Source organism: Chanodichthys erythropterus, chromosome 3 (assembly GCF_024489055.1).
Source record: "Chanodichthys erythropterus isolate Z2021 chromosome 3, ASM2448905v1, whole genome shotgun sequence".
NCBI lineage: Eukaryota > Metazoa > Chordata > Actinopteri > Cypriniformes > Xenocyprididae > Chanodichthys > Chanodichthys erythropterus.
The window spans coordinates 17,524,338-17,549,131 of record NC_090223.1 but is presented as its reverse complement, the minus strand read 5'-3'; the positions used below and the strand labels follow the sequence as shown (position 1 = coordinate 17,549,131).

The following is a 24,794-nucleotide window of genomic DNA, read 5'->3' as shown; positions in this document are numbered from 1 at the left end:
ACAAGTTACACACAGAACCCCAATTCCAGAAAGGTTGGGACATTTTATAAAATGTATTAAAATTAAGAATCTGTGATTTGTTAATTCTCTTTAATCTTTATTTAACTGACAAAAGTACAAAGAAAAAATGTCCAATGTTTTCACTGGCCAAATTAATTTAATTTTGTAAATATAAACAAATTTTGATGGCTACAACACACTCCAAAAAATTTAGGACAGAGGCAAAATAATAGTGAAAAGGTTACAGAATATCCAAGTTAAACAGTTTTGAAACAGCCCACAATTAGCAGGTGAATTGATAATAGGTGAGGGTATTGTGATTGGGTGTAAAAGGAGCTTCTCAGTCTTTGCGAGAAAAGAAGGGTCATGGCTCTCCACCTTGTGCCAAATGTCATGAGCAAATTGTCAAACAATTAAAAAATCACATATTTCAATGCAAGATTGCAAAGAATTTAGGTCTTTCAGCATCTAGCATACATAATATTGTGAAAAGATTGTGAAAATCCAGAGAAATCTCAGTCTGTGTAGGGCCAGGCAGGAGACCTCTGTTGAATGTGTGTGACCTTTGAGCCTTCAGATGGAATTGCATGAAAAACCAACATGCTATTGTGTTAAAATTAGTCATCGGGATTACTTTGGAAAACCGTCTGATGCTGCATCAAGAAATGCAACTCGAATCTCTGTTACGCAAGGAGAAAGCTATACGTCTGTTCTATGCAAGGTGCATCTGTGCAAACGGCATTTGTGACTTGCAAATGTGTAAAAGTACTATTGATATGGAGGAATATATTTGGATTGTACAGAGACATAAACTGGCATCGAGATGACATCTTTCCTGGTTAACAAGACAATGCCAGGCCTCATTCTGCATGTGATACATCAGAGTGCTTTCTTAGACACACTACACCATAGAAGGGATGTGCTTGACTGCCTTTCTGCAGTCCAGATCTGACTCTTATTGAAAATGTATGGCCCATCATGAAAAGAAGAATCAGACAACGATGACCACAGACTGTTGAGCAGGTGTCTTGTATCAGGCGAGATAGGGAAAACATTCCACATGCAAAACTGCAATAATTAGTATTTTCAAATTCCCAAACATTTAAAAACTGTAATTAAATGGAAAGGTGATGTGACACAGTGGTAAATATGGCTCTATCCCAACTGTTTTGGAGTGTGTTGCAGCCATCAAAATCAAAATTTGTTTATATTTACAAAATACAATTAATTTGGCCAATGAGATCATAACATTTTTTTCGTTGTACTTTTGTAAGTTAAATAAATGTTAAAGAGAATTAACAAATAACAGATTCTTGATTTTACATGATGTTTTATTAACAAAGTTCAGGAGGAGCAGGTTCAGATAATTAACCTAATTAGCACAAGTGGAGAGCATTCAGTTAATCAACTCAATTAACGATAAGAGGTATATTTACAGCAGACTTACCTCTGTTGGTTTAATAGTTTATCAGCATCCCTCCTCCCTCCCATCTCCCCCACTTCTAGTTCTAAATATTCCTACCACAAACAGGGGAATACTCTGGGTTCAGGCCAAAATTCTGAGCTCGGAGCCCACCCCCTGGACAGCACACCAAATACACATAACGCTTACTGTATTTAATTATATGTAAAAGTGAACTCATGAAAACATTTTACAAAATGTCCCAACTTTTCTGGAATTGGGGTTGTATATTTTATTCATTAGCAGATAAGATTATGTATCAGTGATTTTCTGTTTTTAGAGTTTAACTGGTAAAATCCTCAGACAGGCTATTTCATCAAGATTACGAAAGAATGGAAAGACTGTGTCAGTGAAGGTTGTTGTGAATGTGTGTAGATGTGTGTTAGTTACAGGATCAGAGAATGACACCGTTCCTCTGTCATAGTCCAGATCAACTCTCACACGCTGAAGCTTTTGTTTAACAGGAGTACTATACGGTTCAGACCGTCCGTACTGATCATACCGCACACTCCAGACATCAGTGTTAAAGAAATCATCTCCCTTCCTCTGGTTTGATGCTGTAGTTACTCCAAGACTCCAGTGTTCACTCTCTTTAACCTCCACATCCCAGCAGTGTGTTCCTGAGTTAAATCCCTCTGAACCCAGAACACAGGAATACTCATCGAATCTCTCTGGATTATCAGGAAGAGGTTGACTGTTCTCACTGTTCCACACACTGGTCAGATCATCAGACAGGACAAGTTCTGGATGAGTCGTGTTTGGATCCAGAATCACAGGAGCTGATGAGACACAATCAACAGCTTCTTTTATTCTGATGTTCATATAATGATCAAGAGTGAACCGTACACAGATTATTATGAATTATGACACTCGTCCTGTTGATTAAACACAGCAGACACTTTCCTTGAGAAATTTCAGAATTGCATCCCATGTCAATAGAAACTGATATTGACAATCGATTAAACTGAACTGTAAAGATCTGCTGTATCATTGTAACTGTAAATATCATGTTCTTCTCTTGTTTACAGCTCATTTTGGTGTAGTAGATCAGCTGGTTGTTCACACATAATGCATGTATGATTTCCAGTGTGTGTAAGAGATCAGGGGCCATATTCACAAAACATCTTAAGGCTAAAAGTAGCACCTAACTTGCCGATTTAGGAGAAACTCTTAAAAATAATGGGCGTGTCAGTCCTAAATGTTGGAAGCCTAAATTTTTGCTCTAAGAGTATTTCACAAAGCATTTTAGTGCTAAAACTAGCTCCTAAGTCTGTGAAAAGTTAGGAGTAGTCAAGAGGACTCCTAAGTCACTAAGACCAAATCACAAACAGTCCTAATCCACCCAAAGACACTGTACACCATTGAGGGAATAGCGATTGAGCCTTGGGTGCTGAACTTTTTCTTTATAAATGCAATACATTTTGATTTATAGATTTGAATCTACGATGAGACGCCAAAAAAAAAAAAAAAATCTTTAACAAATAAATAAATATTGTCTGATTACCCGGGGCAGTGGTTTTACAATTAACTGTATATACTAGTTTAATTAGTGACACTTACTGTAGCCTATTTTAAAACCTTTATGGCAACAATGGCAACATTTTATTTTGACTTTTTTATTAAAAAAATATTTATTTGAATAGGGCAACATTTGTATTTTAAAACCTTTATTTTAATGAAAATCACTGACTCCTCCCCCATCAGCCAATCACTGTGTGTATACTCCAGCAACTAGGTCAATCCCGCCCTTACTCTTAGCTTAAGACTTCAGTCTATAAAAGTTTGTCTCAGCAGCTTTGTGAATAGGTTTTAAGAGAAAACTCTTAGCTAAGAACTTTTACTGATATTTAGGAGAACTCTTAGTGAGATAAAATGTTTTGTGAATACGGCCCCAGATCTTCTCCAGACTCACTGTTTTGGACGATGTCCTGCATCTTCTTCCAGACTCTGAACTGCAGGTTGCCCAAGTAACGTGACACATGAAGCAAAGCTCCAGAAGCCATCTGTGGATCCGGCTGTGAGATCTGGACTCTGGAAGAACATTCAGGAGTCAGAACTGCAGTGGATTTGGATCAGAACCAGAGAGACCAGAAACACCAGCAGATCACTCACCTTTCCATTGAGACTGGAAACTTCTGCAGAACAAACACACCATTTATCATCAAGAACTCAATCATCAATCAATCAATCAATAAATCAATCAATAAATCAATCAATCAATGATGTGAAATCAGACCTTCAGAAAGCAGACGTCATTGTCTTTCATCATCTCCTCCATGTCTTTGATTGTGTGTGAAAGAGCTGAGATGTGTCTGTTCATCTCCTCCAGCTTCTCCTCCATCATCTGCTTCTTCTGCTCCTCTTCCTCCCTCAGTGCAGTGATTGTAGCTTCTTCTTCATCTCTGAGAAACTGATGAAGCTTCTCAAACTGCTGTTTAATCTGACGCTCTGTGTGCTCAGCTTGAGTCTGAAATCAAACCACATTCATGCCAATCATTTCATTGCATGGACACACCAAGCTGACAGTCAGCCATCGGCGAACGTCGGGCAGTCGGTGAGTGTCGTTCGAGCTAGTTTGCGGTGTGTTCCATTTGTCGGCTTTAATGGGGGTCGGCACACTGGACGAGAAGCTCAGCGCCATGCCACGTCTTTAAAATTCGAATGCATTGTTTTCTATATGTGTATGCACGCCGGCGGCAGCATTCGGCATCTGTCTGCGGAGCCCAGCTACAACTCAGGAAGTTGTTTAAAATTCTGCCGCGCCACAGTGCGCCATTTTTGGTCAAATTGTGATATCTGCCTTTGAAATATGATCTGGGCAATTATGCTATGAGGCTAACGATTCTTAGTTTAACAGCTTGAAAAAATGTATAATAAACGTAGCCCTTCCTTACACTCCTACTAGCCATTTTCCTTATTGTAAATTGTAACCCAAATAACTTGATGGGTTAGCGTTTTCTCTCGGGTTAGCTAGTTAACGCTAGTTAAATAATACTAGTTGCCTAGACAACCGGTACAACAAAACAATAACGGACGTAACAATGTAATATTGATACTTTTGATTAAATTTTAAAAGTCAACTATTATTCAATAATAATAATAATAAAATAAATAATATTAAAACAGTCATTGTGCAGCTCTTCTATCAGGAGTCGATTTGAAATTGAGCTCGCGTGCATAGAATGTGCACGTCTGGTGTGCCATACCCGTTGGCACACCAGACGCAATGCGGCGCTGCGATTCACGTCTGGTGTGCGACCCCCCCTTTAGTCAGGCCTCTGTCGGCTTTAGTCAGTTGAGCATGTTGAATCGCCATCGTGAAAAGAGATCACTCTGATTGGCTGTTCAGCTTTGTAAACCAGCGCTCAAAAAAGAAAAATGAAAGTGACAAAGCAAGCAAACAACCAAGACAAGATGGCACACAAATAAGGCTCTCATAATTTTCCAATACGCAAATATTTTCATAAAGACATGTCCTTATGTAGCTTAATTAATATAAGTGAAGACAAACTGGGGTGTATTTCCCAGAAGCATTGTTAGCCAACTATGGTCGCAAGTTCCATCGTTTTCAGCATATTTCAACAAGTTGGTGCTTCTCAAAACCATAGTTCCAACGAACATTCACAAACAGCATTGCAAAGTTATGTGGTTAGAATGACAGTTCTCGAGCTGTGGTTAGAAGCATAGTTTCCTGTTTGCATGACATGGACTTACTAAATATTTATCTTGAGCAAAATAAGGAAGCTGACATTCAGTACAATCTATTTTTTTTTTTAATATATACAAATGTCATTTACGTCTTTTAGTTTGTCAAGAGATTTAAAGTGCCGTTTTTAAAGAGTGTGCATGTGCTCTAGAATGCAGGAAGGAGCCTACTCAGGTAGCCAAAACAGTGTGGCCCAATAATGGCTAAGATCCGGCTGGCTGGAAGAAATAACTCGGCCCGATATTGAACCACTCTACTCACATGAACTGATTTAAATATGTTTTTAGTACCTTTATGGATCTTGAGAGAGGAAGTGTCCATTGCTCCCTATGCAGACCTCACAGAGCCATCAGATTTCAACTAAAATATCTTAATTTGTGTTCTGAAGATTAACAAAAGTCTTATGGGTGTGGAACGGCATGAGGGTAAGTAATAAATGACAGCATTTTCATTTTTGTGTGAACTAACCCTTTAAGATGAGATTTGTGGTTTAAAATGTTTAATGACGATTATGACATCAATAAACACCTAACCGATAATAATAACCGATAAAAATACACTAATAAATAACATATAACATTGACAGGGAAATGATATTACATTTAAAGGATTAGTTCACTTTCAAATTAAAATGTCCTGATAATTTACTCACCCCCATGTCATCCAAGATGTTCATGTCTTTCTTTCTTCAGACGTAAAGAAATTAAAGTTTTTGATGAAAACATTCCAGGATTATTCTCCTTATAGTGGACTTCAATGGCCTCCTAACAGTTGAAGGTCAAAATTACAGTTTCAGTGCAGCTTCAAAGGGCTTTAAACAATACCAGACGAGAAATAAGGGTCTTATCTAGATAAACCATCGCTCATCGCACAAAAAAAAAAAAAAAAAATAATAATAATAATATATTTTAACCATAAATGCTCATCTTGAACTAGCTCTCTTCTTCTTCTCTATTTAAATTCCAGCAGTGTAGACGCTGCTAAGTGTATTACTGCCCTCCACAGGTCAAAGTTTGAACTAAATTGTCATATACAATATGCTAGTGCAAATATATAACAATTAGTTCAAACTTTGACCTGAGGAGTGCAGTAATACACTTAACAGTGTCTACACTGCTGGAATTCAAATAGAGAAGAAGAAGAAGAGAGCTAGTTCAACATGAGCATTTATTGTTAAAACGTATATATATATATTTTTTTTTTAGAAAATGACCGATGGTTTCCTCTAGATAAGACCCTTATTTCTCATCTGGGATCATGTAAAATGCTTTAAAGCTGCACTGAAACTGTAATTTTGACCTTCAACCATTTGGGCTCCACTGAAGTCCACTATATGGAGAAAAATCCTGGAATGTTTTCATCTAAAAGAAGAACAAAGAAAGACATGAACATCTTGGATGACATGGGGGTGAGTAAATTATCAGGAAATTTTCATTTGAAAGTGAACTAATCCTATAAGTTTAAGGGTCACTGCTACATACAATTTACCACATTGTGAAAGAAGACCCACACCCAGCACTCAACCTAAACTGGTCCGGGTCTGTATGGCCATTTCTCACTGTATGAGAAATGATTTAAGGGTCTCAGAGCAAATTGGGCAAAATCTGCACATCCAGAGCCTAGCCAAATCTGGAAAAACCATTACTGGGCCAGAGCTGGCTCACTTTTGGTCAGCCGCTGCCAGAACACAGCTGAGTGAGCCGACACTCAGCCGCAATTGGCCCGATTGCTCTGGCTACCTGGGTATGATTGAATCTGGAAATAAGGCTAAATTACTGAGAAAATGGAAATTAGACCTCAGATGCCATGACTGTAGTTTATAGAAAAAAAAAACTAGCATTAATTTGATCTCAAACAGATTCATTAAAAGAAGTTATTTCTCCACCACCGGTTTGACATCATTAACCAGTGTGGTTGAACGACAAATTTGTGACAATACGGTTTCAGGAAAAAGTCATGACTACCCAGCTAATAGATTTTGTTATAAGAAGGTTCTCCAAATATTCAGAGTTGGTTCTGGGAACATGAAAATGTCCAGGTTTCTTGACGTTAGAGGAATGTGTTTTTAAAGGTATGATGTTCCTTAAACGTTGTTTCAACTTAATTTTGATTAACAATTAAACATTCTAGGAATGTTGATTTGTAAAATTCCAAGAACATAAAAAATGTCCAGTTTCCTTAATGTTAATAGAATGTTATTTAAAGTATGATGTTCCTGAGACATTCTTTCAATCATTCAAACACCTGTTGTGAACAAGCACTGAAAGAAAGAGAAATAAGAAAACAAACTACAACTTTCTTCATCCACAGATGATATCAACTGAAGATAAAAACATTAAAACTCTGGTGGATGGATGATCAGTGGAACAGGATGCACCTGATCTCAATTTTGAGTGTCATGGCAAAGGCTGTGAATACTTATGTACATGTGATTTTTTTCATTTTTTTATTTTTTAATAAATTTGCAAAGATTTTAAACAAACTTCTTTCACGTTGTCATTATGGGGTATTGTTTGTAGAAATTTGAGGACAATAATGAATTTAATCCCTTTTGGAATAAGGCTGTAACATAATAAATGTGGAAAAAGTGAAGCACTGTGAATACTTTCCAGATGCACTGTATATCACTTTATTCTATAAAACTTATTTAGTCATTAGAATTCATTTTTTTGTACATTTAAATAATACATATTATTTTATGTTTTGTTACCTTAAACACCAAAATGTCAGGTGGTCCAACTGTCTGAACAACTGAACAGACTAAGAAAACTATTTAAAATGGTGTCTTAATAATAAAAAATTAAATACTAAATACTATGCCATCATTTTAGGTTTGAGACATTTCATATAAATACATTTTCTAAATATCAGTCATTTTAAAGCTGTTTGTAAAGATAATTGAAAAACTTTTGTCAAGCAATTTGTATATTCTCAAATGTCAGAGTGGCAAAATTTCAAACATGGCTCTTTTATTATGAAATGACAAGGTAATAACAGTCAACATGATAATCTAACTGATCCTTGTGGCAGAGTGAAAAGGATTGTAGATCTCTCTCAAATACTGGTAAAAACTGCTAATTCAAGTATGTGTAGGTTGGTACACTTTCCCTGTCAGTAGGTAAAACTACAGTATATACAGGTGCTGGTCATATAATTAGAATATCATCAAAAAGTTGATTTATTTCACTAATTCCATTCAAAAATTGAAACTTGTATATTATATCCATTCGTTACAAAGAGACTGATATATTTCAAATGTTTATTTCTTTTAATTTTGAAAATCCCAAATTCAGTATCTCAGAAAATTAGAATATTGTGAAAAGGTTCAATATTGAAGACACCTGGTGCCACACTCTAATCAGCTAATTAACTCAAAACACCTGCAGAGGCCTTTAAATGGTCTCTCAGTCTAGTTCTGTAGCCTACACAATCATGGGGAAGACTGCTGACTTGACAGTTGTCCAAAAGACGACCATTGACACCTTGCACAAGGAGGGCAAGACACAAAAGGTCATTGCAAAAGAGGCTGACTGTTCACAGAGCTCTGTGTCCAAGCACATAGAGAGGCGAAGGGAAGGAAAAGATGTGGTAGAAAAAAATGTGTAAAAGCAATAGGGATAACCGCACCCTGGTGAGGATTGTGAAACAAAACCCATTCAAAAATGTGGGGGAGATTCACAAAGAGTGGACTGCAGCTGGAGTCAGTGCTTCAAGAACCACTACGCACAGACATATGCAAGACATGGGTTTCAGCTGTCGCATTCCTTTTGTCAAGCCAATCTTGAACAACAGACAGCGTCAGAAGCATCTCGCCTGGGCTAAAGACAAAAAGGACTGGACTGCTGCTGAGTGGTCCAAAGTTATGTTCTCTGATGAAAGTAAATTTTGCATTTCCTTTAGAAATCAGGGTCCCAGAGTCTGGAGGAAGAGAGGAGAGGCACACAATCCACGTTGCTTGAGGTCCAGTGTAAAGTTTCCACAGTCAGTGATGGTTTGGGGTGCCATGTCATCTGCTGGTGTTGGTCCACTGTGTTTTCTGAGGTCCAAGGTCAACGCAGCCGTATACCAGGAAGTTTTAGAGCACTTCATGCTTCCTGCTGCTGACCAACTTTATGGAGATGCAGATTTCATTTTCCAACAGGACTTGGCACCTGCACACAGTGCCAAAGCTACCAGTACCTGGTTTAAGGACCATGGTATCCCTGTTCTTAATTGGCCAGCAAACTCGCCTGACTTTAACCCCATAGAAAATCTATGGGGTATTGTGAAGAGGAAGATGCGATATGCCAGACCAAACAATGCAGAAGAGCTGAAGGCCACTATCAGAGCAACCTGGGCTCTCATAACACCTGAGCAGTGCCACAGACTGATCGACCCCATGACACGTTTGTGGTGGGGCCAGTGAAAATTTGCAGGGCAAATTTGAACTGGGCAAGTAGATAAAATCCTCAGCGTTGAGCCCTGAGTAGACATTTGTGTGTGTGTGTTGGCTGTAAATACACATTCTCATCAGCCTCTTTTCAGAAAATGCCAGTTTTAAATGGCTTTTTAATGAGATAAATTCATGTGATATAATTTAAAAGCATAACAACAGAACGTTTAAGAAACTTTGAGCTTGTGAATATTAATAAATATTAATCACTCATCTGCATTCGCCTAAAATGGTTCGCTGAAAGGGCATATGGTTAAATGTGAGCACTAGCCAATGGGATTCCCACTTGCAGATTAGTCCGGCCCATTGACGAAGCAACCAGCAGGCAGAGGTCATATTTTTACTTTCATACTGCGATATAAGTGCTCCTATTATGCTATTTAAATACTGAATAAATGTTCCTCATTTAGATTTAGAGGTCTCCTACAATATGTTTACATGCATCCAAGGTCAAAAAACACTTTGGATTTGAAGTGGATTCGCAGCCAAGAAAACAGCGTCTTGACATGTTGCCACATGTTGCTTCTCAGCTTCAGTTAGTGTTTGAGGGCAGGTCAACCCTTATAGAAGGAAAATATATTTCCATATATTGAATGGTTTAAATATATTGAAAATTCTATGAAATAATATATTGTGTTAATATATTTAACTATATTGAATAATACATAGGGATCTGCTGCCTTTCATTTATTGAAAAATATGTGATAATATATTTACTAAATGTAATTAGTGTACTTAGAAAACTTGAGGAAACCGACCGCCTTAAATCACAAGCATGTTTTACTCAGTTGTAAATTGTACTTCAAAGACATACAAAAGAGTGTCGTGACAACGATATGTGTATTTATTAAACTGCAAATATTTTGTGCATGTCTGAAATTTAACTGAAGAAATAAAAATACAAATAAAAAACATCAATCTGAAGTAGTTAATAGATATCACTGAAATACAGTATGCAGCATATTATCAATGTTTCTTGTTCTCCTGGACTGAAGCACAGGATCTACTCTTCAGCAACAGTAACCTCACAACACTCAGACAACAGAAACCCTTTAAATCCCAACAGAACATTAAACACTCTCAAGATCTCAGCAGAGGAGGATTAAACAACAAAAACAGCACTAATTACTAACACGTTTAACTTTATTTCTGTCATACATCTTCGTTCTTATTGAGAATTAACAGAGGTTTAGATGTTGATGTTTTACTGAACATAATAAAGGATGTAGTCATTATGGTTTTAAGTGTTTGCTTTAGATTAGTTCTCAGTGTTTATAAGACACAGTCATTATGGGGAAAAAAGTTAAGAGAAATATTGGGTATAATCTGTATTTATTGTTGATGACATCATCTAAGTTCACAGACCTCATCCCAACCATTGTTAATATTGTACTGAAGAGTAGAGCTTGTGCTTGAGTCTAGACAGCATTGGGAATACACTGAAAAAAGTAATAACTGCATTGCAGTGATGTCTATTAACTACTTTTAGTTAATGTTTTATTTACTTATTTATTTTTATTAATTAATTTTCAAATGTTATTAAATTTCAGACATACTCTAAGTATTTGCAGTTTAATAAATAAAAATAAGTGCACAGTCTATCATTGGCCCATCATCCTTTGTATGTCTTTGAATTAAGAACTTACACACTCTAAAAACTCCTGGGTTATTTCTTTAACCCATTTTCTGGGTTATTTGTGTTGGGTTAAAATTATGGGTTATTTTTTCAGAGAGTAACCATTTTCTGGGTTATAGGGCTAATATTTTGACCCAATTCCTGGGTTGTTTAGTTTTCTGGGTTATTTTTCAAAGAGTAACGCCCCTCTCCCTGCCCCCCGCTGTTGTTCTGGAATTTTCTCACAACAGTCGTTTGGAATAACCGTCACTTGAACTTGAACGCACTCGATCCGTTTTGGTCTGGGCTTCTTCGGTGCAACTTCGTCGCGTATTCAAGGTAAGCAAGTATTTTCAGTGTCAATGTAACGTAAAGTTTTCTGTGTCCATGTCCCCGTTGCTAGTTTAGCACCATTTGTAAAAAAATGACCATGGCTTACCGTGGTAATTCTGTGGTGAGCATGTAGCCGCCTGCGGATATCGCAACAACATCTAACTAGTTTAAAGTCCGTGTAAAGTCAAAATAAATGTGTGTTTTGAATTTGTCAGACTAAATAAGAAAGTGTTATTAACCACCCAGCCAAATTTGAATGATTAAAAATAACGATAAGTTCATGAAATTAGGTGTCAAAATGGTTGAAATGCTTTTTACACATAGTTGAGAAACGTGTGACCTATTTAATGTGTTTAGAAGGAAATGACAACTGTGCTGTACTTATCTCATTGTTATAATACTGGTAATAATACGATAGGTACGTGCAGCTAGTGGCGACTTCATGCCGCGTTAAGGGGTTGAACACCGGACGAGAAGCGCCGCGTCTAGAACAACTCGAGGTATCGTGTACTTTCTCAGTTTATGGCCAGCAATATTGTTATGTTTTAGGACATTGTGGAATTAAGATAATGTCAGTATGTTATGAGTGTACTGTATAATTAAATACAACCGTTGCTGAGTCTGCAGTCTGAACACTTTAAGTTACCTCAGAGCGTCCGTTAACTGAATGGAGAATATCACCTGAAAATCCAATAACATCAGCAATTTGTATTCATGCAGCTGATTTCTGTAAATTAATGTAAAACTAACTTTATATTGCAGCACATGGTGAAGTCAGTATATACATTAACGACGATTTGAGACAAATAAGTGTAAATTTAATATAAATCTATGTAACATTACATAGCGCGCTGTGGCGCTGCAGGATTTTGAACAAGGTCCTGAACCGTTGCTGGGCGCCGCCGGTGTGTGTACACTCATAGAGAATAATGTGTTTGAATATAACGTTACGCTTCTCTTCCGGTGTGCGACCCCACTTTAGCCGTGGCTAGAGCGACGAGGCTACAGAATAACCAGCTGCGCTGTGCTTATCATATTATACAGTGCTGAGTAGTGAGAGTTAAAGAAGCGTGTCAAGTCTTCAAATTGTTGCTAACCTCTATTGTTTTCTCCAGGTCATTTTAAATGTACAGCTTTGTCGCTGATAAGCTAACTGAGTGGCGGATGTCTGAGCTGATAGAGAATTTTAGAGGTGAGCGTTTTACTCTTTAAAGGGATAGTTCACCCAATAATGAAAATGTGATGTTTATTTGCTTACCCCCAGGGCATCCAAGATGTAGGTGACTTTGTTTCTTCAGTCGAACACAAATGATGATTTTTAACTCCAACCGTTGCCGTCTGTCAGTCTTATAATGCGAGTGAATGGTCACACAATTTATAAGAGTCAAAAAATATACTTAGACAAATCCAAAACTGAACCATGCGGCACGTGACGACACATTGATGTCCTAAGACACGAAACGATCGGTTTGTCTGAGAAACCACTATGTCAGTTGGACATAGTGGTGTTTTAGAGGTAAAAAATGATATAAATCATTTTCGGTTTCTTGCACAAACCGATCGTTTTGTGTCTAACTGTGTGTTCACACCGCCGGCGGCGAGAACGTCAAAGTGACAGGAAGTCATTAATTTTCAATAAGAGCACGGCGGCGAGCTCCGGCGAGAGCGGTGCGGCGCGGCGCGTTTTGGGCGATGAGAGCGGCGAGGAGAGTTGAAATCAGGTTAACTTTATGGTAATGAGCTATGACGCGGTTCGGCGGCAACCAATCGGAATGTAGATGTCCTCGCTTGACAGGCTTCCGATTGGTTAACGCAACTTGTCATTTACTTTGACCCTCCCATCGGTTTGAACGAACAGTACAGCGTTGTTGGCAGGGCGGCCAAGGTGACTGTTGACGCTCTCGCCGGCGGCGGTGTGAACGCACGGTTAGGACATCAATGTGTCGTCACGATCCGCAGGGTTTAATTTGGACTTGTCTAAGCATATTTTTTGACTCTTATAAATTGTGTTACCATTCATTCGCATTATAAGACTGACAGACGGCAACGTTTGGAGTTAAAAATCATCATTTGTGTTCGACTGAAGAAACAAAGTCACCTACATCTTGGATGCCCTGGGGGTAAGCAGATAAACATCACATTTTCATTTTTGGGTGAACTATCCCTTTAACTGCCCTCATATCATCTCTCTATACCTAAATATTTTTCTTTAATATGGCTTAAATGTGTCAGTGCAAGATTTTGTGACAGTCACAACTTCTTCGACAGTGGGGAATGCATCTCTATAATAACCCTTATAGTTAAAAGATACTTGTGCCTTGTCTTTAAGCTGTTATGCATAATAATAGGCCAGATATTTACCTTCGCATTAATGTCATTATTACACTTGTTAATGAAAGAAAAGATGGACAGTATAGACTGTCATTCACACAAAATGGGTAGTGCTGCAAAAGAACCACATTAGTTAACTAGCAAATTGGGCCAGGTTTTTTTTTTTGTTGTTGTTGTTGTTTTTAACAAAAAAACAAAAAAAAACAGCATTCCCATAAAAGTGATTATTTGTTAGCTTGATAATCAGAGTGTCCGGTGAGTGGTTCACAATTGTCTCGACTTATTAACAATACTCATGTTGTCTTGTTTTCTGTCCTTCAGGTGAAGACAGAGATGAGGAGGCATTTCTTCTCTTAGATGAGGACACTATCAAAACTCTTGTCCCTCAAGTTCAATCCAGTTATTGAATGTTGTCAAATGTTTGAAAGAGAATGAGTTGTTTATTTTTCTATTTTTTCTAATGTCTAATGTTATTACAGTGTGACCTAAGATAAATAGGTCCAAGTGTGTAGAGTTTATGTAGAGTTTAATTTAATTTTAATGCAATAAAAATGTAAAAGTGCTTGAAGTGTGTAAGTGCCTGAAGTTTTATTTTCTGAAATAAGGCATACTGGCATAGTAACCCAAGTTAGGTTATTTTTGACCTTTGGTTAAAAAGGGACCTACTCATTTCTGGGTTATTTCAACCCAGATATTGGGGTTGTTCTTTTGACCCAGAAGTTGGGTTATATTAACTACAATTTTGGGTTATTTTAACCCAAAATTTGGGTCAGGTATTTGACCCAGAATTTGGGTCAAAAAGAATAACCCATTTTTCTGGGTTGAAATAACCCAGAAATTAGTTGGTCCCTTTTTAACCCAGGATTTGGGTCAAAAATAACCCATAATGGGTTATTTTTGACCCAGGAGTTTTTAGTGTGCAACTTTGAGTAAAATATCCTTGAGAAACTTAAGGCAATTGTTTTTCTAAAGTTTTCTAAGTATACTCAACCAATTACACTTTACATTGTAAATATATTGTCAAATATTTTTCAATATATGAAAAGCGGCAATTCTTTATGTATTATTGAATATATTGTCAATATATTTTTTTAATATATATATATATATATATATATATATATATATATATATATATATATATATATATATATATATATATATATATATATATATATATATTATTTTTTCATTCCATAAGGGAAAGTACTAAGATGTTGTTTGCAGGCAGCCAATTAAGACCATAGGCTGGCATTATGCTTCTTTGTAACAAACCTATGTAGATATGTTACGGAAATGAGACTGGAATTACTGACGTCTCGTTTTGGGAACTTCATAACTGTTTCTTTCCTTTGGGAGACAACAACTTTATTTGTCATGCACTTTGATCTTTAAAATTTTGCAGAACTTTTACATTAACAAACAGCTATATTACACACTAAGGCAATATCAGAAAAAGCATAATAGGGGCACTTTAAGAAAAATAAACTTCTTAATACAAATTAGATACAAGAGCCATCAATATTTTTCATCCATTTTTTTCAGAATAATGCATTTTTTAAAAAGTTCATGTCAAGGAGTAAACTATGCATAAAATGTAAAATTATTATTTACACTCTAAAAATGATGGGTTATTTTTAACCCAAATGTAACTCATCTGCTGGGTCAATTTTACTTACAATACAAATTATGAACACCCTCACACACGGTGGCATAGCGGACGGGCTCGCAGGCAGGCACATGTACACATACGGTGCGTTCCAAACGGGATATATCGCCCTCCAAAGGGCACTTTGGAGTGAAAATAATCATGGCCGCCATATTGAAGGGTCGTTCCAAACCGAAGTGCTCAAAACTGGCCACTTCAAAGGGCCCTTCTGAATGAAGGATTTCGAAGGGTACATCTGATGGACACTTCGGGCCCCCATAATCCTTTGCACAGGGAAGTTGTTTGACGTCACAGAATGGGTACAGGTGGCTCGGAGTTCGATTTTAACTATAAATGTATGAATAAGATTTTTCTATACTACTGTAATACTTATATGATTAGATTTGGTACATTATTATGGTCAAAACGACATTGTACTTCAACAAAAATACTTTACAGCTCCCTTTATCAGTCCATTCAAATGTTTCAAATACATAGGCACAATATAGCCTACATGCGATAAACCTAAAATAAATAAATAAATAAACTAACGTTGAACAAAGGGCGCAGCTTGCACGATCTACTCCTCCTAGATTGCCGCCACGCTCCACCTCACCTCGAGTTTGCTGCTGGCTGAAAACTTGTGACAACTATTCCCGCGAAAATGAAACTGCTGTCTGGCGATGAGAAGCGAAAAAGAAAAAAGCCCTAGATGGATCCATCCCATGCATTTCTTTCAGGTAGGCAAGCCTGTGTTCACAAACCTGAAATTTTTGGCTATTTAAGGGTTATTTATACATTTAACGCTGCATTAATAGTTTGACCACCAGCAACGCATCTGCCTGATTTGATACTAATGAAATTTATGTCATATTATAATTTCAATTATTTTAATGTGCTATGCATTGCGTTTTGAACCATGGTAAAGATATCGGTTGGGCTCTCAATACCAGAAGAGGAGCACTCCATGGACGCACATCCATCCAAACTGTCCATTATTAGACAGTTTTCTAAGGATGCATGATTAAAACTATTTAAAAATCATAATACAGCATTAGCTACATAATGCTATTCTTAAATCTACACTTACACAGGATAATAAATCAATAAAAGTTTAAACCCTTGCTTTGTCTTTGCATGTTTGATGTCCACATATTCTTGTTGAAGAAATTACAGTAGCTGTAGCATTTCTATCACAAAGAAGTGGCCGAATATTATTATTTAACTAATAATATATTTTTAATCATGGTGGTTGGCTTTGATCGTGCTGTGCTGTCTAACAACAAAAATCAGCACGATTTTGGCGCCCTCTGCAGGCATTTGTTATATAGCTTGTTTTATAGCTTGTTTTGGTTAATTTAGAAGAAATCTACAGATGCAAACAGACGGAGGGTAGTAGGCTTAAAACAAACTCCATCTAAATGTGTAGGGTTAGGATTAAAAGTTTTCTTTCCATTAGAATAAAAGACATTGAAGCAAAAATGGACCACAATCTTAAAATTGTCCACTTCATGAAAGAAGTAGGCCTATTCCAATAACACAAAAAAAAAATTAAAACGATGTATTGATCTGTTCAAAATAAACATCGCCCTGCGATAACCCGGGTTGGCATTATTAAAAGGATTTGGCATTTCCAAGTAATGTAGGCCTGTTACATTCTTCTAGTCTATTATTGTAGGCTACTTTTATTATTAAATTAATATTATAATAAATTAGTAATATCGTCGCATAACTGACGTGCTGTGAGGATAATAAAAGATTAGGCTATTAGCTCATCTTTGAAAATGTTTTAAACTTTTATACTTTTAAACTATTATACAATAAATTATAGGCCTATAAATAAAATTATTAAGAGTGTATAATATTTCCTAACACTGCAGTCATCAGTGAAAATTAAGAGCAGCTTTAGGCTACATTAAGCACCGACTTTAAAAAAACAAAACAAAACAAAACAAAAAAAGCTGTTTAACACAAAATACTATTCTTCTCATTTGTTTCACACCGTTATCAGCATGTTATGTTTAAATTAGTCTCTGAGAGAATATGCTCCGTCAATGCAGCGTCAGGCAGCTCCGTCACTTTTTACTTTAACTTTGAATACTGACCGGCGTTAAGTCTACATTATATCTTGTTGTTGTTGTTGTTGTTTACGTGTAGCTACAAGCAGCTAACGTCTGCTTGGAATGCAAGCATTCTACAAATGAAAAATGGGCCACCATGTGGAAGTTTCAGCTCCTGGCAACCAATTCAGCTTTTCTAAACAAATTTGTATCAGGAGAATCCATTCTCACCTTGATGTGTTGAACTGTTTTCTCAAACTCTCCTTTAATGTTTTCATTGTGTTTCAGTTTCTCTTGTAAGGACTTCAGAGCTGTATTGAGCTCCTCCTGCAATTTAAAGAGAAAATCTATAAGACACCAGAGATTTCTGTAATATGTTCATGTTTGTAATAAATAACATGAGCTTAAAAGTGTTTATCCTCACATTTAAGTCAGTCCTACCTTATATGATGGAACAACTTCACTGATGGGTCTGAATGTGTGATTTTCGTGTTGTTGTGAATCTCTGCACACTAAACACACAGGCTGTTTGTCCTCCAGACAGAAGAAATCGAGTTTCTCACTGTGTAAACTGCAGATCTCCTCAGATCCTGATGAACGCCTCTCATTTCTCTCCTTCAGGAACGACTCACACAAGTTTTTTAACGCAAAGTTACATGGAGGAAGATCATTTGAGGATCTTCTCCTGCAGACAGGACACTCCTGAGTTTCGTTGGTTCTCCAGAACTGTTGAAGACACTCTTTACAGAAACTGTGACTACACGACAGAAGAACAGGATCCTTGAAGATTTCACGACACACAGGACAAGACAGATCATCTTCAGATAGGGAAGCCATCTTTACTGTTTGAACTCCAGAAATATAAACTTTACTTTCACTTTCTAATTGATGGTTTTAAAAAATGAATATCCACAAGAAACGCAAACATCTGCTGTCTGTTAAGAAACAAACTTCTTAAAAATTCACCTTGAAAGTGTTTGTCTTTACTCTACACTGATCGCTGATCATTTTTTGCTTTTGTCAAGAGAGAAAAAAAAAATCTACATGACAGAAAGAAGAAATAACAAGTCCGTCTCTTCCTGGTAAGTGTTCTAAGAGGGTGGAGTTTCTGATCATGTGTGTCAGGATTTCCTCAGGTAAAAAAAAAAAAAAAAAAAAAAAAAAAATGCAATCAAATTAACTTAAAAATAACAAGAAAGACTAAAGACACTTTATTTGTGTAATGACAGAAAATGGAGAAGAACCCAGTTGCTGAAGTTTATTGCAAAACAAGGTGGTAAAACAGGTGAGTAGCATGAGGCGAGTATGCAGGCAAGTTTAACAAGTCCTTAAACAGTCTTTCATCAGATCAGGGATCATAAACAGAGCGCGATTCTGCAAGTCTCGCAATAGGCAAGTTTTCACAGGTAAATCTTTCTTAAACAAGAACGTAGAATATCAGGTTCTTCATGAAAACAAAATTATATGCACAGGAAACAGGTCTTTAAAATCCAAAAAACAACGCAGAGGTAAGCAATTCCACACTCTAAAAACGAATTCAGGGGACCTTTAGTCATTACTTAAATATATATATTGTTGTGAAATAAAAAATCAAGTTCTGAAATGCTGTTAGACTTTTTACTTTTAATTGTTATTTTATTGAGCTTGGATGACACACAAATTATGCCTATTGATTCGATATATCATCATGACTTGTCATAGTTTAACATTTTCAGTTAATCAAAAAATTTATTTAATTTTAAGTTCTGTTAATGTAAAATACAATCTGATGACGTGTAAACGTGTTTCATTGTTTTGAGTTGTATGAACACTTCTTTTAACTGGGCTGGGATTTCCCATCATGCTTTGCCCATGGCACTTGAAAGGGAGAGTAAATGCTAAAATTAAGTGTTATATAATGTTTTTTTGCACAAGATTGATGGTAAGGAAGATTTAGCAGTAATTAGTGTGTTGTTATGCTAATTTAGAAGAGTTAATGTGTTAATGTGGGTTTTTTGGAGAGTTATCATCATGGTGACAAGCGGTGCTTGGTAAGATCATGTTATTTAGAAATGCCATTTTATTGTGTCCAAAAAGTGTTTTCTCCTTACATAAGACATTATGTTGGATCAATTTAATAGTTGCATTCATATTGACGATTATTATGTTCATGTTACTTAGAAATGAGTTTTTATTGTGGCAAAAAAACGTCTTCACCTTACTTAAAACATTATGTTGGATCAACTCAAAATATTGCTTTGAATTAATGTAATTCTCCCAATTGGCTTTAGTTAAAAATTCTAGTGGAAAACATTAACATATTTTTTTTTGTTGAACCAATGTTTTATTTTTTAGAGTGCAGTAAGTATCCAAAACACAACTTATCAATCAACAGGTAACAAAAACACAGGTGAGTCTTTTCCAATGAACAATAGCACAATCCTCTGTAAAGACCACAAGATCCAGACAGGTCCTCCACAGACCCTATGGCCAGCTGTGATTCCATACTGGCATGATGAATCCGATCTTCAAGCAGAAGGAACTAGAAGAATATTTGAATGCTACCGATCTTGATCTGAATTCTGACGGCAGCCTGAATCATAATAGCCGCTTTTCCACTGTCGGGCCAGTGCGAGCCAGGGCTAAAAACAGCCAGGGCTCATTCCGAGCTGGGCCAATTGCCTGGGACCTCAAGCACCAAGGCCAAAATCAAGTTGTGTTTCCACTATCGAGCCAGTATCCCTGCAGCGCTACCCTTAAACCCACCCGTAACATGCCTCCACAGAACAACGTAACATGACCTCACCATTTCACCAGCTGTCTGAAAACAATGATCGCAACATGAGCATGACAGAAGCAAATATTTGGTCTTTATTTAAAGACTTAAGTTTCCAGCACTGATATTTGACCAATGTTTTAAAATAAAAAAATGTAACAGTGAAAGTAATTTTGTTAATTTGTGTCAGGAGTGCACATCAATAAAGCTGAATCTAACTGATATTTACTCTGACTTTTGGCCCAGAGGAAGCCCCAGATCAAGCCCTGGAAGTGACAGTGGAAACGCAACCTTCCCTGGCATGCACTAGCATGCTCATTTTTGACCCGACAGTGGAAACATGACTAATGACACTGTCTTTGTTCATTGGCCGGAGAAGAACCGTGGCCCCCTGACTGAGCCTGGTTTCTCCCAAGGTTTTTTTCTCCATATTCTGTCACCTGATGGAGTTTGGGTTCCTTGCCACTGTTTTCTCTGGCTTGCCTAGTTGGTGACACCTACTATTCAACAATATTATTGATCTGACTACACTGACATTATTGGATGAGAACTATTTTTTCTTTTGCTGGTTTTTGCACGCATAATTTTAAGTAAATTTCAAATATGATATTAAAGGTGCCCTAGAACTGAAAATTGAATTTACCTCAGCATAGGTGAATAACAAGAGTTCAGTACATGGAAATGACATACAGTGAGTCTCAAACTCCATTGTTTCCTCCTTCTTATATAAATCTCATTTGTTTAAAAGACCTCCGAAGAACAGGCAAATCTCAACATAACACCGACTGTTACATAACAGTCAGGATCATTAATATGTACGCCCCCAATATTTGCATATGCCAGCCCATGTTCAAGGCATTACACAAGGGCAGTCAGTATTAACGTCTGGATCTGTGCACAGCTGAATCATCAGACTAGATAAGCAAGCAAGGACAACAGCGAGAAATGGCAGATGGGGCAATAATAACTGACATGATCCATGATATGATATTTTTAGTGATATTTGTAAATTGTCTTTCTAAATGTTTCGTTAGCATGTTGCTAATGTACTGTTAAATGTGGTTAAAGTTACCATTGTTTCTTACTGTATTCTCAGAGACAAGACCCATCACTATTTTCATTTTTAAACACTTGCAGTCTGTATAATTCATAAACACAACTTCATTCTTTATAAATCTTTCCAACAGTGTGTAATGTTAGCTTTAGCCACGGAGAACTATCAAACTCATTCAGAATCAAATGTAAACATCAAAATAAATACTATACTTATGCAATTAGACATGCTGCATGACGAACACTTTGTAAAGATCCATTTTGAGGGCTATATTAGCTGTGGGAACTTTGTTTATGCTGTTTAAGGCATAAACGCGAGCTCGGGGGCGGGGAGCGTGAGCATTTAAAGGAGCCGCAGCCTGAATCGGCGCATATTTAATGATGCCAGTTTAAAAAAATGAATAAAAAAAATCTATGGGGTATTTTGAGCTGAAACTTCACAGACACATTCAGGGGACACCTTAGACTTATATTACATCTTTTTAAAACACGTTCTATGGCACCTTTAAGTTACTCTACTAAACTAAGTAAAATTAATAAAGAAAATAAGTAACTTTACCTTGGCCAGTAAAAGGTTGAGTAATTTCTACTTAGTTGAAGTTTATTTTGCAATACATTTTACTCAAACAATATAACACTGAATTAAACCATGCTTTTAAAGTGTATGCTGTACTTAGAAACATCTAAGTAAATAATACAATAGATATGGTGTAGATACCATATCAGCATATTAGAAGTAACACGGCACCTGAACACAGAGACCTCAATACTTGGTACACAATACACAAAGACGGTAACAAAATTTGATGGATCGTTTTTGAGTGTGAATGTGGCATTTTTGAGTAGAAACTCCAAATGTCACAAAATGGCAAGTTACTAAACATAACCATAAAAACAATGATAAAACAGTGTAAAAACAGCTGGAAAAAGGCTAAAAATCAACCTCATTAATTATTCAAGGCCCAGTGCATGATGGGAACAACAGTATCAGAAAAGTTAAAGAAAAGTTACTTTTAAATAAACTTTTCCTGATAATTTACTCACCCCCATGTCATACAAGATGTCCATGTCTTTCTTTCTTTAGTCAAAAAGAAATTAAAGTTTTTGATGAAAACATTCCAGGATTATTCTCCTTATAGTAGACTTCAATGGGCACCAAACAGTTGAAGGTCAAAATTAGTTTCACTTCAGCTTCAAATTGTTCTACACGACCCCAGATGAGAAATAAGGGTCTTATCTAGTGAAACCATAGCTCATTTTCTGAAAAATTTTGAAAATTATATAAGTTTTAACCCTTTAACTGCCCCACCAAGAAGAAAGCATTTGAAAAAATTTTTGTTTGCATTTTTTATCTCATTATGTCACTAGTTATCACACTCACTGTATTTTTTTTCAATACATCCCATAATTTTTAAAATATCGGCCTCTACCAAATGGTTGAGATGGCACTTAAAGGTAAAATAAAACAATTCATACACATACTATGAAATTCAGAAAATATGAACTATAATACTAATTTATTTAAAACATAATCAAAATAAAATAGTTTTATATATTGAATCTTGTTTATTTATTGAAATATTCTATAAAATATTTCAGATTTTCATTTTATGACAGAAAATTACATGTTTTCTTGTTTTTTTTAACAATAAACAAAAATAAATAACACAAATAACTAAAAGTAACAAAACTAAAGACATTACATTCTTTCTGCATTCAAAAACTAAAAACAAAATAGCAAAAGATAGTAATATAATGGCATTTTAGGCTTTTATGATTCAAGAAACGCCATCAAGTGTGGTAGTCCAACAGGATTTTTCTTTTTTTTTTAGACATATGAACATTTCTCTTCTCAGACAGGGTGATAATTTGGATCCTCTATTGGGTCGTCAACATCACTGAGCTCAGCATCAGAATCTGAGGGGTTTTCTGGGGCAAGGGCCTGAAGAGTGCATGTTCTTGTACCATAGAAACTGTTGACATCCATCTAGTAACTGTAAAAAAACCAACAACAAACAAATAAATAACAATCTCTTACAATTTTAGTAATGTTAGTTCACCAGCATGTCATTTAAGAAGTAATTGCCTCTGATAATTATGATTTCCACACATTAATTCAATGAATTCATTATATTTACATCAAAAAATATGCAAAACTGGCAAAAAAATACATATTTAAGAAATTATGTCAGCATATTCATGAAGAAATAACAATAGCTGTCATATTCATAGCTAATAATGATCAGAAGTTTATATTTCTCAGCAAATTGTCCATTCTGACTGCAGAAATGGATGATCTGAAAACATTTCTGCATTTACCTTTAAGTGTCAAATCAACCGTTTGGTTGAGCATGTTTTTGAAAAATTATTTGAAACATACTAAAGTGTTTTAATGGCACCAAGTAACATAATTTTGTAAAGTTAGGGCTCTTACAGTGTAATATGTCAAAAAAGTGTGCTTACCTTGCAAATTTTCACCAAGAACAGTTCACATGGCAGGAGTGATTTCTTTGTTTCTGACATCCATGTTTGAGGAACTGTTGTGACAAGTGCTGTTGATTGACACTCTGACATCTAGTGGATTTTTTTGGCATAACATACCTCAACCAGATGGTAGAGATGGCTCAATCAGCTTGAGTTAAGTTAGGTACTCCTCTCAGTGAAATATAGTGACTCAAAATGTGCTCTACCATTTGGTCGAGCGGGCAGTTAAAGGGTTAACCATAAATGCTCATCTTGAACTAGCTCTCTTCTTCTTCTCTATTAGAATTCCAGCAGTGTAAACATTGCTAAGTGTATTACTGCCCTCCACAGGTCAAAGTTTTGAACTAATTTTTATATGCAATATGCTAGTTCAATAGTATATAACAAATAGTTCAAACAAACTATGGGTTAAGTCAGTGGTTCCCAACCTAAAAAAGGTTGGGAACCACTGACTTAACCCATTAAAAAACTCAAAGTGTCTGCTCTATTAAAAATAATTTATATTTAAAAAATACCCAAAACAGCAGCATTACAAGATGGAAATATATTTAAACTTGTTCTGCTCTTACTGTACGTCATGACACTGACTCACCACTGAGTTGCCAGTTTTGGAAGTCTTCCAGCTCTTAACACCGAATGCGAGCCCGATCTCATTTGGCGTGCTATTTATACACAGAAAAAAACATTGGTGTGCATATGACATGCATGTGATTGAAATGCATATAATACGCAGTTTTGGTATGCATATGATACACAATTTGTTGGCATGCATTATATGATACGCACTTTTGGCGTACATATAATATGCCCCTACCCCACACCACTATTGCATATCATCAGGGGTGCTGCTAGCAATTTTGGGCCCTATGAAAGAATATGAGGTTAGGGTGAATATGATTTCACCAAGTATGACAT

At 36.3% G+C, this 24,794-nt stretch overlaps 1 protein-coding gene and 1 long non-coding RNA gene across 2 annotated transcripts; one reads left to right on the top strand and one right to left on the bottom strand.

Moving 5' to 3' along the window:
- Positions 1-124: 124 nt before the first annotated feature.
- LOC137017207 (nuclear factor 7, ovary-like) lies at positions 125-18,670 on the bottom strand. The gene is made up of 6 exons (XM_067381209.1): positions 18,029-18,670; positions 17,819-17,914; positions 3,699-3,929; positions 3,575-3,597; positions 3,375-3,493; positions 125-2,241 (listed from the first exon to the last, which is right to left on the bottom strand). The coding sequence occupies exons 1-6, from the start codon at positions 18,422-18,424 to the stop codon at positions 1,739-1,741; spliced, it is 1,368 nt and encodes a 455-aa protein (XP_067237310.1). The 5' UTR covers positions 18,425-18,670; the 3' UTR covers positions 125-1,738.
- LOC137017208 (uncharacterized) lies at positions 11,435-14,505 on the top strand. The gene is made up of 3 exons (XR_010894575.1): positions 11,435-11,554; positions 12,664-12,740; positions 14,201-14,505. It is a non-coding gene; the product is annotated as an uncharacterized lncRNA (long non-coding RNA).
- Positions 18,671-24,794: the final 6,124 nt, after the last annotated feature.

What these genes read in the sequence shown, in the direction of transcription:
- LOC137017207 (XM_067381209.1), bottom strand. Translation starts at nt 18,424, where the DNA reads ATGGCTTCCCTATCTGAAGATGATCTGTCTTGTCCTGTGTGTCGTGAA. An exon ending in AAGTTGTTCCATCATATAAG is followed by an intron (nt 17,915 to 18,028) that starts GTAGGACTGACT and finishes TTTAAATTGCAG; the next exon opens with GAGGAGCTCAATACAGCTCT. An exon ending in ATGACGTCTGCTTTCTGAAG is followed by an intron (nt 3,598 to 3,698) that starts GTCTGATTTCAC and finishes TTTGTTCTGCAG; the next exon opens with AAGTTTCCAGTCTCAATGGA.